The sequence below is a fragment of the Paracoccidioides lutzii genome (assembly GCF_000150705.2).
Source record: "Paracoccidioides lutzii Pb01 unplaced genomic scaffold supercont2.26, whole genome shotgun sequence".
In the NCBI taxonomy this organism is placed as follows: domain Eukaryota; kingdom Fungi; phylum Ascomycota; class Eurotiomycetes; order Onygenales; family Ajellomycetaceae; genus Paracoccidioides; species Paracoccidioides lutzii.
The window spans coordinates 93,551-106,699 of record NW_015440972.1 but is presented as its reverse complement, the minus strand read 5'-3'; the positions used below and the strand labels follow the sequence as shown (position 1 = coordinate 106,699).

The 13,149-nt window shown below is 44.2% G+C and overlaps 3 protein-coding genes across 3 annotated transcripts; 1 reads left to right on the top strand and 2 right to left on the bottom strand.

Annotated features, from left to right (window-relative positions):
* Positions 1 to 1,152: 1,152 nt before the first annotated feature.
* PAAG_12428 (hypothetical protein) lies at positions 1,153 to 1,431 on the bottom strand (the record flags this gene model as incomplete). The annotated part of the gene is made up of 1 exon (XM_015847917.1): positions 1,153 to 1,431. One exon carries the CDS (start codon positions 1,429 to 1,431, stop codon positions 1,153 to 1,155), a length of 279 nt encoding a protein of 92 aa, XP_015702456.1.
* A 2,114-nt stretch (positions 1,432 to 3,545) lies between these two features.
* On the bottom strand, positions 3,546 to 4,913 carry PAAG_07579 (tyrosine-protein phosphatase YVH1; the record flags this gene model as incomplete). Its single annotated transcript, XM_015846265.1, has 3 exons — positions 3,546 to 4,017; positions 4,091 to 4,447; positions 4,696 to 4,913. The coding sequence occupies 3 exons, from the start codon at positions 4,911 to 4,913 to the stop codon at positions 3,546 to 3,548; spliced, it is 1,047 nt and encodes a 348-aa protein (XP_015700748.1).
* A 4,448-nt stretch (positions 4,914 to 9,361) lies between these two features.
* Positions 9,362 to 11,875, top strand: PAAG_07577 (hypothetical protein; the record flags this gene model as incomplete). Its single annotated transcript, XM_002790232.1, has 3 exons — positions 9,362 to 9,900; positions 10,099 to 11,223; positions 11,293 to 11,875. The coding sequence occupies 3 exons, from the start codon at positions 9,362 to 9,364 to the stop codon at positions 11,873 to 11,875; spliced, it is 2,247 nt and encodes a 748-aa protein (XP_002790278.1).
* Between the last annotated feature and the right edge of the window lie 1,274 nt (positions 11,876 to 13,149).

The following is a 13,149-nucleotide window of genomic DNA, read 5'->3' as shown; positions in this document are numbered from 1 at the left end:
TAATATGCAGGGAATGATAGGTCTTCAGAGAGCAGTATACATCCAACAGCCTTGACAAGTGTTTCAGATTTTCTATATTCAGTTCAAAAATATCATGGATAGCTTGAATATTGAAAACTTTTGAACCATTGAGAATACGAATGTATCTGTTTTGTTGTCTGTAAGATCATGCACTCACCATAGTCATTTTACTGGTGCGATTAGCCAGGCAAGCGCTGTAATTCTCTGCCTCTGTGTCGGCGGATTTATGGAACATTATCTCCGAGTAAACGCTCAACTGCCTAAAGAAAGTCCCCGAGAGCAGGCTCTGCGCCAGCTGAGACATCGCCCCCATCTGTCGGCATCCAATCTTTTCCACCGTCTCACCCATCTCGCATATTGTAAGAGTTGAATGGACATTAAATTAAACCTGATTCTCTCTCCAAGTTCCCGTAAGGCTTGCATTAGTATTGAAAATGTCTAGTTGTAGACATTTTCTATGAATAAATGCCTTGTCTATAACATTCCAGGACAAATTTGTCTTACACGCCTGTCCAGGAAAGCTTATATTATTATGAATGATGCAGGGATATGTGGTTTGTTCTACGCAAACATTTAAGAATACCTCAGCCATGCTAGGAAACTGAACATGAAAATTTCGTTGAGAATCCGTAATTTATTGTAACTTGGAAGTGTTTCTTATGAAATCTTATGTAAAACAAAAACCGTGACTAGAATTTTCTTTGCTAATACAACTTGAATAGAATGCATGGAAATATTCTTAACGGGTTTCAATACCAAAGACACACGACTAATTGCGCGAGGACACAAAATTTGACGAAAAATGGATATGGCTTTATGGGTATCTAGGAAATGCGCCAGATAACGATAGGCAATAACTATTGCTATGATGAAAGTAACTGTTACCGAGACTTATGAACGTAAGAGTCAAAACCCAAGTATCAGTCACCACCTCTTCAGGAAGCCGACTGAAGAGAGAGATAGGCCTCAATGAACATAACTGATATCCCCAGCAATTATCGCCTGTTGAATGCAAGCTTTCAACTCCAATTACTAGAATACACAGCTGTGGATTGAAAACATGCAATCTCCAGGCACCTTAAGTGTCTTCATACCGCCCTGTAATTTTTTCTCATTCGCTTTTCTTGAGATTTAAAAAAACCTCAACTGCCCTCGCCATGTCAGCTGGCCTTCTTCGCGCCATAGCTTAGCAGCCGCCGCGTTGACAGACACCCATTGGGGTTTGAGATCTTCCCACTTTTCCCGAGTCCCCAACAGCCGGCGTTTCCATGGAATCAGCCTCGGCAAGGTACCAAAAAATGATTCTGTGTGGCCCCTAAATTCTTTCGCTGCTTGGACGGCTAGCGGCTCTTTGTGGGCCTGTGAGTCCTGATATTCTGTTGCAAGCGACACAAGAGTATGATGTGGCATTTGTAGCCAGACTCCTCAAACGTCTCGTGAACAGCGGCTCCTTCGAGACTCGCCAATATTTTTTCTACCCTTGGGGAGATGGTATTGTCTCCTGCAGCGGCAATGGAAGAGTAGAACTAGATCTCTGGAGGGGTCGATGGATATTGTTCCACAAGAGACGACAAACTCACCGGAAAAGTGGAGGGATGAGAAAACTTCAGACATAGCCAGCCTCCTTGTCACCCCGGGGGGAGCTGGTTGACGGCGATGTTTTATTTTCTCGAACTCCACATTAGCACAAATGATTATAAATTATCATTTGCGATTTCAGACATATAATAAATAGTGTTTTAAGGTGTCAAGTTCTCTTCTGTAGTGTTGGTCACGTTGGTCTTTAATTCTCATGTCAAGACCGGTGCCGACACCTTGGCGGTATTAATACGAGGGGCGTCTTGGGGTTGCCTTCACTGACTTTTGCGATCTATGATCGATCTAGATGTGGCCCGTGCGGGATCCAACCCAAGCTTGAAGCTTCGGGTGTTTATCGTTAGAGTTTTCCCTTTCCTTGGCAACTAAGGCTGGCACGACGAACGACTTGATGATTCAAGCCCTATAAGGCTAAAAGTTAAAAACAATACGCCAGTACTTCGGCTAATGAATGAAGATGGCTAGGTAAGGTTATTGTTCTTGTTATATCCTACAGTATTTAGCCGTTCGGCGTCTGTTTCCAATTCCGCCACGCTACGCATGTGGTCAACAAACTCAATCTTTTTTGAGGTTAAGCTGCGCCTTGTCCTATAGGACCTGTTGTTGAAATTTAATGCGACTTGCTTTGTTCACTTTAACTGCGTGTGATTGTACAGTGGTACCCTTTTGAAGTATGACTGGATCTTTGGGCGTAGAGTAATCGTTAGATGGATGGAACAGCGTGCAAAATATTATTAATTATCACCTTAGCTCCAAAATCCGAACAGCGTGGCTCTGATGATGTAGCCTTAACACTTGCGTGTGTATAAGAAACAATTTCCTTAATGATCGAGGTACTCAAGTCAAACTACAGGGCCGAAAAAAGACGTTGATGGCGGCATGCGGGTTCTCAGGTGTACATAGGCGTGTATGGACTCAACATGTTGCTTTTTTCCAGTGGTGCTTGCGAATATTGTGGGAGACTGGGTGAGCGTGTAACAATATATTCAAATCTGTATCAAGGTACCGGGAAGCAACCTCTATTTTAAATGAACTTGAAAACCCGGAAAAAAAGGGTTAATAAGAAGAAGAAGAAGAAGAAGAAGAAGAAGAAGAAGAAGAAGAAGAAGAAGAAGAAGAAGAAGAACCGCTGGAAGGCCGTGCTGCTATCTAGACATTGTCTCCAAACATCTGGTAGTTCAACTCGTACGTATATAGAACATGCATGACTGTAGGTCATGTCGTTACTTCCTCCTGAACCATCTCCTTCAGGATTAATTATCTCCGGAGGCTTTCTAGGGCAGTTGGTGAGAGCAGAGTTAGCAAACCCTGCATTTAGCTGGCTTTTCCTGTTGTAGTCGAAATATTTACATTGGATTCAATCTCAAAATGGTTAGCCAGGGAACGCTTTATGACAACGGGAACAAGGGTCACAATGACGCCGTTGCACATTTCCTTGTTTGTTGGTGTTAAGCTTTTAAACGGCAACAAGCAAGGAACTCATATGCATGGTATTTGGGTAGGGATAAACTTCGGTCTTTATCCTTGTATAGCCAGGAATAATGCACTCCAAATCCAGGGTTTTGGGTGGGATTCCGATATTAGTGCTTATGCTTTTAGCTTTACAGCCACTTTGGTTCGATACAAGTTAGAAAAAGTAAATGAATTTGTATGGTCGTAATTGGTATTTATCGTCATACATTCAAGGCCAGGGGGGCAAAATAGAAAGTGGTAAAAGAGAATCCTGTTTTGCAGTCTAGTATCGACTCTCCAATCAGTAATCATGGACAATAGCTGATGATATCAGGCATGTGCCGCAGTGCTTCCCTCTGGAGAGGTTGGAAAGAGAAAAGATATATTATTCCGTGGACCACTTTGGCAGTTGAAGTATGTCTGATGAAGTGCAGGGAAGTAGGAACACTTCCTTGGTTGTAAGTGAGTTTTAGGATTTATAAAAGACCTTTCTCCACAACAGAATCCTCTGCTCCTGATGCTTCTCCTTCAGCCACTCCCAAACTAGCAGGAAACCTTATACCAGCTGCGGTACCCATTGTTGCTCTTCTCACACTGCTGTCCACGACATCCACTCTCGCCCGCGCCAGGCCGATTGCAGGCACAACCCAGTTCCCGCAGCTACACTTCATGCCTTGCCATGCGAATTTGCCAATATTAGCGCTGCATGCTGAATTAGGGCACGTTAGACGTCCGGAGAGTGGCGCTTCGGGAGAATGGTTGTATTCATGTTGGCCAAATTCTGGGGAGGAAGAATCCTGTTCAGGGAAGAGAGAGGGTCGCATCCATGTTAATGGATGCAAAAATATATGCGCACACGGTCCATCAGGTGTAGAATGACCTCTCGGCAACTTCTTCTCATTTTCCGGGGTGTGAGGAATTATGAAAGGCATGGTGGCCAGCTTGCGTCTATGGGAATGGTTAGACATATTATTCTTTGCAGGTTTAGAAAAGAGCAGGCAGAAATAATGGAAATGCTGACCGGCATTTTCTGCACTTTATTTCAGTTAATTGATCGTCGGCTTCATTACTATTGCTATTTTCCGGCTGCTCATCCTCAAATCGAACAAGGTCGATTTCAGGAGCACGGCCACAAGCAACACTCTCTTCAACAGCACGTTCATATATCCATCGTTTATATAAGGGGTGGTCAGTGACGTTTTCTGGGCATCCCATTTTAAAATAGAGTTCCAGTTGCTCTGTGAACCCATCATTTGGCTCACACATTGGCCTTGATCTACGAATTAGTCCAAGAGCCTCTGAGGGAGTTATTGCACCTGGTTCTCGGTGAAGCAGAAATGCAATACAGACAGCTGCAGACCGAGACTTGCCCATTGCGCTGTAACAATGTGCAGGTTAGTCATGGTTAAGTTGCCTGGATGTCGAAATATCAAAGAACAACGCAAGATGAGAAACAGAGTTTGAAAATAACTTAAGCATACAAGACGGAGAATACTTAATCGTGAGATCCAGGTACCTTCTGGAGTTCAAGCAGTATAGCTAGGAGAGAGATAGGGCATCCAGGGTCTCCTTCATACATGTACGCCAACCTTTTGGAAAGAGATGAAAAGGGAATAATAAGCGTACCAATGCACTAGAACACCGCCCCCGCTCTCGAGGCCTGATTTGATAAAGGCATTTGTGGAAGGGAAATACCCCAATAGATCTTCGTCGCTTACATCGTCCACAGAGACCTGTAGATGTTCAAACGACTCAAATTGCTTCTCATTTGGATTCAAACGAAGAACAGAAACAATGTGTGATATGTTTGCTTTTCTCAGAGCGCTTTTATTGCTCAGCGCCATAACCCTAATGATATTTTGGTCAACAAATAGAGTATAAGGCTGGCCAAAGTAACAAGTTGCAAAATCGGAGCTAAATCTGCCCCATGAACAAAACTAAACCAAACCCACGATTATTGCATTGGCTGGGATACACTCGGCTGGAGACATCAGAAAAGAGGGGTATTCGAAATGCGGAGACTTACCCGCCAACGTAGAGATTTTCATCTCCAATCCTGCTCAGCGCCATCAAATCTTGTATTGAAATAGTGGTTGGAAATCCAATCCGTTGGCAAGGCCGGTAGAATCAATGATATAACCAAAAGCGCAGGAACATGAATTCCATAAAGCTTGGGTCTTTCGAGTTGTTGAAGTGGTTCAATTTTTCAGGTCGCCGCAGAGTTGATGCATGATCACCGCTGGCTGGCTGGATTTGCTATTATTATTAATTTTTTTTTTTTTAAAAAAAAAAAAAAAAAGGAAAACTAAATCCAGCCCGACAGCCTTGGGGCTTCATACATGGGGTGATAACTCTGGCGCTTGAGTCCCTTAGAACTGGTTTTGTCTGGGCGGGTTGACCACTAGGTCTCACTATACTCGAATAGGGAACTTAGGGCAAGGGCTAATTTTCTGTTTCTATGGAAACATGGAGAAACCTTTCCACAAATCTTGGACCGAGATACGTATGTGCCCGGCGTACGTTGTGCCATTTACCCGCTTCCACGAAGAAACTCTCCAGCGTTTGCCTATGACTACTATGTCGTCAGGACCTCGGAACTAAGGTTGGGGTGCATCCATGCCCCCACCAGAGGAGGGAAGGAAAAAACTAGCTAATCATATTGTGATGGGTGGCACATCGAAGCTCAATTCGCCATGCACGATGGCTCAGCGCTAGGGTTTGGTCTCAAAAGTCGAAGTCATCCTATACTGTGCTCAGCACTCCTCCTCATCAGTCTCCTTCAAATGACTGGTCAGGTAATTGCGTGGTCGAGTCTGGAGCCCGGGTGCCTAGGAGTTATGGTTTCTCAAAAGTATCACTTCTCATCTTGCAAGCCTCTTCCAATAATCCAACTGCTGATAAGAATTACGACCTTATACTAATGTCATTGTCTCTCAATTCGTGAACTTACCATCTGTAATCACGAAACCTTATATCCTGCCAGTCAACCATTTGTGTGATGAAATGAAAAATGACTAGTTCAAACTGTGGATATGAGAAGGGTCAACTTTAAAAGGAAAAACAAACTTTTGAAGTCATGTCCAGAGCACAGCTCATCTTTGCCATTCAAAGCTACCCTGAAGGTCTGAGCCATGGATTTCTGCGTCGTAGTTGGCGCAGCAGTTCCTCAGTTCTTGTGTTGCTGGGCGAGACGGGCATCTGAAGCCACTACCGCCTACAACCTCACGGGAATGTTTATGTTTACGGAGTACAATACAATACAATAGAGTATAATACAATACAATACAATACAATACATGCAAGCAGGTCCAGCTTTCAAGGCTGAGTCCGGACATACGGCCATGATCTTGTGGGACACGAGGTGGAAGACGAGATTTAAATTAAAATAATGAAGTGGAGGAGGGAAATAAAATAGGTTGCACGGGTTTTCTTTTTTAAGCTCCCTTTATTCATTTATTCATTTAATATTTTTTTAATTGGTCTAGGGGCTTTGATTCCAGTTGAAATAAGGAAAAGGAGAAGAAGTTAAAGGCAAAGCGAAAAAGACAATAGGTCAAAACGTTATGTCTCTTGATAAAACTGCAGAAGATTTTGATTTGAGTTCATGAAAGAGAATGTGTGCACAAAAGGTGCAGCTAGATTTGGTAAATGTGTATATCAATTTGTGATTCAACGTCGGGCTACCAAGCCACCAGTTCGACACCTGTATCAAGGTGGGGAAGAGAAGTCAAAGCTTTTAAGACACAGCCCTACTAGGCTACACGTTTGAAGCCGGGCACACACATCATATTTCTTTTTCTTTTGTCCTTCCACACTTTCCACCTTTAATCGCCAACCAACCAGAATGCGCTAAAATGGTTGAGGAACTGTTGAGACATGCATGGGACATTGGCCTGTGTAATGTGTATTGTCCGATCCTGAAATTTGCAATACACAGGCAAAATGGCGTTGACTTTCCGATTTCTCGGCCAGTGTGCAGAAGGGTGGTATGAATAGAAGCCATTAATCTTGATAGAGAATCGAATCAACCTAAGAGCATCTACTTTCATGGTCATCGTCATCAAATCAACCAGAGAAAGCAATAATTTCAGTTTCTCGAGCACTGCGACTCAATATATGAGAAACAATTGTATAACGTTTTGATGGTGGAAAGTTGCAGGCGCCTTTTGTGCACATTCCAACGGTTGGAATGCCGCTCAGGTCAACTAGGGCATTAAAGTTGACGTCGACTGCCAAGGTACTGCACGTACGTATGATACATACAGGTATGGGAATGTAACGTATTTCACCACTCACTTGATCGCTCTATACCATCACACTAATTTTAGTATGAAAGACTTCCTCGAAAACACAAGGTAATTTCCAATACTACTTTGGTGGAGATGTTTCCCTCTTCTGAACTTTAAATTAACCATGGGTGGTTAGACTCGTTTGTGTGGTATTTAAGCCCTGAATATTTGAACTGTGAAATCATGTGGATTGGTTGCTTTGAATGCCGGATGATGGGATGTTGGGGTTAAATAGATATACGGAAGTGCGGATATGACTTTGACGGCACCCACCTTGATATTAAAATCTTGGAGATCACACATCCATTAAGTGTTAATGTTTATGGATTCCACATTCAAATCTGCAAACCACACTGCATTTATTGGCGATCTAGACAACGGGAAACGGGCGTAAGTTGATTTCTCCCGGAGCCTACCATTTGATATCCAGGGCCCCCTGATCATGATCTGCTATGATCAACATTAATAAATCGTTATCTGCCATTGCAGCTAATTAACCAGGACAAGGCCTGTTCGCTGAAAACCGAGGGCAAAGGCCCCATTTTGTTCGAGAAAAATTGACGCTCTTTAAGCAGCCTTCACACCTCAAAAAACATTTTTATTTAGAAGAACTTTGTTGATCATCAAATCGACAACAGACCAATGTTGCTGGTTTGGGTTTTCCAACCTTGAAAGTACCGGTATAAGGGTTTGGCCTTCAGGCTTCTTAATGGCGGGGTTTGCCTGATATGCCGGACATGCCCAACGCATAATCTCTTGTTTCATGATTGCTCTTAAGAAGTGTCCTGGAGACCGAAGGATCCAGGCAAATATGGAGAAGGATATCAGGATGAACAAAACAAGAAAGAGAATATTAGTATTAAGAAGTTGCTGTAGAGCCGAGAAACAACGAATTCAAATCCTAAAAAAGTAATAGCTGGCGTGCAGCATCTCCTCGGGTGAGAAATACGACTGACTTTTGCCTGTTGGATTCTAAGTTGTGTTAATATTAGTCGACTGATTCTGTAGAAGTTGATGACGTAATAATGTATGTATGGCTGTATCAAAATACCGTATGTAAATACATACATGGTTTTTATGGAACCTAAGGATATGGGTAAAATAGCGTATGAGGGACGTTTGCATCGTTAGGTGTACACGATTCAGCCCTACGACCATACAAACACAAACACGCCTTTTGCGTGTAACAAGCAATTCCCGGAGCCGCAGGGCAATGAGCCAGCCTAGCAGAGGTATAGGATCCAATGGAAAGAAACTCATAAGGCGTATGTAATTGTACACACATGCCGGCTCTGGTTTATAGTAATTTACTGTATGTACTGGACAGTTGTCTCCAGGTATGCGAGTAATCAGTGCGTAAATACTGTTTTGTCGGGGTGTGTATGTTTGTTGTGAATAGTACTGTAATTGTACGGTATGTATGTATGTATGTATATACGTACCGTACTGAACCACTCCCCCCGCCCAGCCCAAGCCCTAGCTCCTGCTAAACCTCCGGCCTGCATCTCAGCATCACCGACCACACACCAACGAACCACTCAACCGGTCTTATCCTTCTCCGTCTTCCTCCTCTCCTCTTCTCCTCTTCTTCTCTTCTCCCTCTCCTCCCCCTCCTCCCCTCCTCCTCTCCCCCATGCCCTTCTTCCTCTTCTCTGCCACCCTGCCTATCTCTATCCCCACTGTCTGCTCTATGTCTTCTCCGTTCTCACTTATCTCCTCCTCCCTCCCTTTGCCCATTTCCTTCCCTTCTCCACTTACCTGGTCATTCATTTTCTAAGCCCTATGCAATTCGCTTCGTGCTTGGTGGCTGATATTAACCAGCGCTTGTTGCTCACCCAGCTGAGCCCATGGGAACAGGCCTCCCTCCATCGCCACTGTCGCCACTATATTTTCCACCTATACGGACGGGCCTTTTAAACGGGCTGCCTCTCGTTTTCTTTTTTGTTGTTTCAGGACCGGTGACGTGGATGCTCAGCTGGTGGCGGTTCGTGTGTTAGATTATTATGGACAACAACCCTCTCATGAGCCCGCCGCCCTCGATTTTCGTGTGTGACTTCAATCATTCTCCTTACCCTCGTCGCCGTCACTCCTCTATCTCCTCCAAGTCTCCGTCCAAGTCCACCAGGGCTGCGGCGCGCAATCCCTCTCTCCAATCCTTTTCCTCCGCACCTGGACCAATGACTATCCCAAATGCAAAGGAGCCTCTGGCACCACCACCACTACCGCCACCTCGGTACATTGAGGACCTCGCAATTGGCCAGGACTCTGGATGGAAGTGGAGGAATGGCTTCGAGCAAGGAGAATATGGGAATCCTATACTCCCTCCCATAAAACCCTCATCAAGTCTCGTGGGTGGTGGTCACACTCGCCCTGAGCTGGTTTGTCGAACTGAAGGGGTTAATTTTGATAAGGATACCAAAAAGGGCGCCGTAATGTCTATTGCCAGCAAAGTCACACCAGAATTCAATTGCAGATCTGCAGTCCCGACGTCGAGGGATGCGCCTTTTTCTGGTTCAATATCGTCTAGCTTTCCCAATCCACTGTTAGTATTTCCCCGTCCTCTTCTGCAACGTCATGACCTTTTGTTATGCTTTCGTTGATTCTATTGCCTTCCCTTCCCCATGCTCTGCTTAGACTTGTTATGGTCGGATAACCATCTCATGATTAGACACAATGCTGGTAATATAAACTCTTCTCAGTAATATATACTAATTTGCCTCTCACCTTCTTCTTCAACTAGATTGCAAGGAGAAAAACCACTATCTGAAAAATGTGTGGAACGATCCTCCAATGCGTACGACCAACACCTTCTCTCTAAAATAGGTAAATCAAGCTCCCCACCTCGGCCATCCATCAGCCTTGGGAGTTACGGCCATACAGAGTTTGCGACACTTTCATTCCACTCAAAAAACCGAAGCGGTCTTTCCAGCTTATCAATTGGAGACGGCTCTCTGAGTCCTCGTGATGCAGCACCCCGATGGGCCAGCACACCTCAATCTGCTGGAGTATCGCCTGGCACAAGACAAGGATGGACGGATTACGTCAGCTATCGGAGCCCAAGTGTTGATAGCACAACTCATCATCAATTAGATTTCGACCATTTTCGGGATAGGAATCTCTCTCCAGGCATGCACCACCCGAACAACGATGCAGGCAGCGTACAGAGCCGGTCTAATCGGGGCAGTTATGACCAGAGCATTTTCCCGGATTCGGAATTAGAGTTTTCTATTGACGAATCAGCTCAATCGCGACAGTTAAGTATTGATGATCGAGCATCGATCCATGTAGAGAGCATGTCGCCGTCAAGGCAGGTCATGAAGCGAAGGGCCTCCTCACCCCCACGAGAAGTATTTTCAGACGAATTACATGCCCTTCATACAAGTACAATCAATGGTGATCTTGACCAACGGAGGACAACTGGATTTCCTTTCAACGGCTGCACATCTCCTAGTGCCCGGTACCAGCCAAGCCATGGATCCATTTCTTCAGTGTCTTCTGCGAGTCTGCGAACTGGTTCCTACGCATCTTCCACGGGACTCTCTGTTGCAGCCAGCAGCATGACCAGCTTGTCTTCATATGATCGACCTTCCCCTGGAGGAATTTCCCCTACCACAGAAGTGGATCCGCCATACGAAAGGGGATTTGTGAGCCCAAACCCCCGTAAATCACTTTCTGGTCTTCCATCCTCAAGAACATCTTATCATCGAGATCATACCGATGTAAAAAGTGGGCCATCAGGCCGCAACATGTCACTCCCGAATACTCTGGGTGTATCGAAGGCCACCCCGCCCAGGTTAAATCGCCTTCATATTTGCGAATGCTGCCCGAAGAAGCCGAAGAAATTCGAGACTGCAGATGAATTACGGTAAGCTAATTGCTTTGACATGGCACCTCATTATTGCTTTGGTGTGAAATGTAATTAATTAGTCTCTAGCTCCCATGAAATGGAAAAGCAATACACCTGTCAATTTTGCAGTAAACGCTTTAAAAACAAGAACGAAGCTGAACGCCATCAAAACTCTCTCCATCTACGACGGCATTCATGGTCTTGCGCTGCCTTGTCCGGCTATGAAGCTGCTTTCCATCCATCTGCTTCTCCTACGTGTCAAACACCCACGGGCCCTTCCCACGACACCTGCGGCTATTGCGGAGATGAATTCACCAACTTCCCACATCCTGAATGGGATCGTCGAATCGACCATTTGACAAATGTGCACAAGTTCGGAGAATGCAACCAGGCGAAGAAATTTTACAGGGCAGACCATTTTAGACAACATCTGAAACACAGCCATGCGGGCGCAAGTGGGAAATGGACAAATATATTGGAAAATGCATGCATGAAAGAGGAGTCTGCAACCGAAGGGGGACTGGCAAGCATCGGGGAACACAGTGGTGGGCGAGCCGCTGAAAATCATGTAGAGGATAGTAATGGAAAGTTGGAGAACGGGAACGATGGATCGATGTCCCGTGGCGCACGCATGTCACACACGATTGGTAAGGTGATAGAAGAGCCTTGACAGCCATATTTATCTATGTGGCTTATGGGCACAGCGACACAAAGAAGAAAGGATTGATGAGCTGTGTTGCATATTGATTTTCCATATCTACTTTCTAGGAACTTTTTCAGCTATGGCTTCATTTTTCGATTGTTGGTTCATACGCTTGATTTTCGTTCCCTCTCATCCATCATGCAGCGTGTGTCCTGTTTATCAGCGACCCTCTTTTGTCTTTCCTATTCGTGCTTTTGACGTTTAGAAATGCTTTTTTGCGCTGATAATACTGATGCAGCTCATTGTTCCCCATCCACCTTTTCTTTCCTCTTACGGCCGACACGCCATGATCATCAGGTGGGTTTTCGGATTTTAATTTTAATTTTTATTTTTGTATACATTTTTACATACTACGGCCGGCTCCGGTGTGCCTTATTATATGTGGAATTGCCTTCCTCCTGTTAATTTTGTTGTTATTTCCATACTATCTACCTCCTACCTACTTTCGTTATTATTCTAATTCAATTCTCATCTCTTCCCTCCTCGCTGTTTTCCCCTCTTTCCTTTTCCCTTTCACCCTACCGCCCTTTTTTTTGAGCGGGAAGGGGTACGCAAGCGGATTGTACGATCCGGGCGTATTTTCCAGCCTGATTTATTCGCCCATTTTCCCCTTTCTCTCCATTTTTATCTATATCTATGTACCATTCATACATCCAGACACATACCTATATATTCCTGTTTCCTCTCCATTTCGCCCTTTTTGGAAAAAAAGTTATTTGCTCATTTTGCTTAAATACTCCTTTCTTTTGATTCTTTGATATCCTACTCTCTCTCTCCCTCTCTCTAACTGAATCTCATGGTTTTATTTTCTTCACATTCCATCCTTCATATGTACTATTCTGTTCTATTCTCTATATATATTCCAATTGACAGAGCATGGATTATATAAATATATATCTGACTCAAGGTTTTAAGTCTTTCTTATGCTACTTGATCTCTTCACTCACTTTGACAATTTGTCAATGCAATGAAGTTTGTCTATGTTAAAGAAACAAGGGTGATTGATGATCTAACTCTTTAAATTTTAAAGTTTTGGTTGAACCGTAGAATAATTTTACCTCTCTGTTTGCAGCTTCCCCCCTGAACCCCTATCCCTTTCCCGTTTTGGTTAGTTTCACTTTTTCTTGTCCGTGAGCATCGTACGAAGTAAAATCGTGATACCGACCTACCTAGGTAGATTCCCCCTTTTCTGTCCTTAGAAATAAGTCCCATTTTAAATGTGGAGAAGTCGTGAAATGATC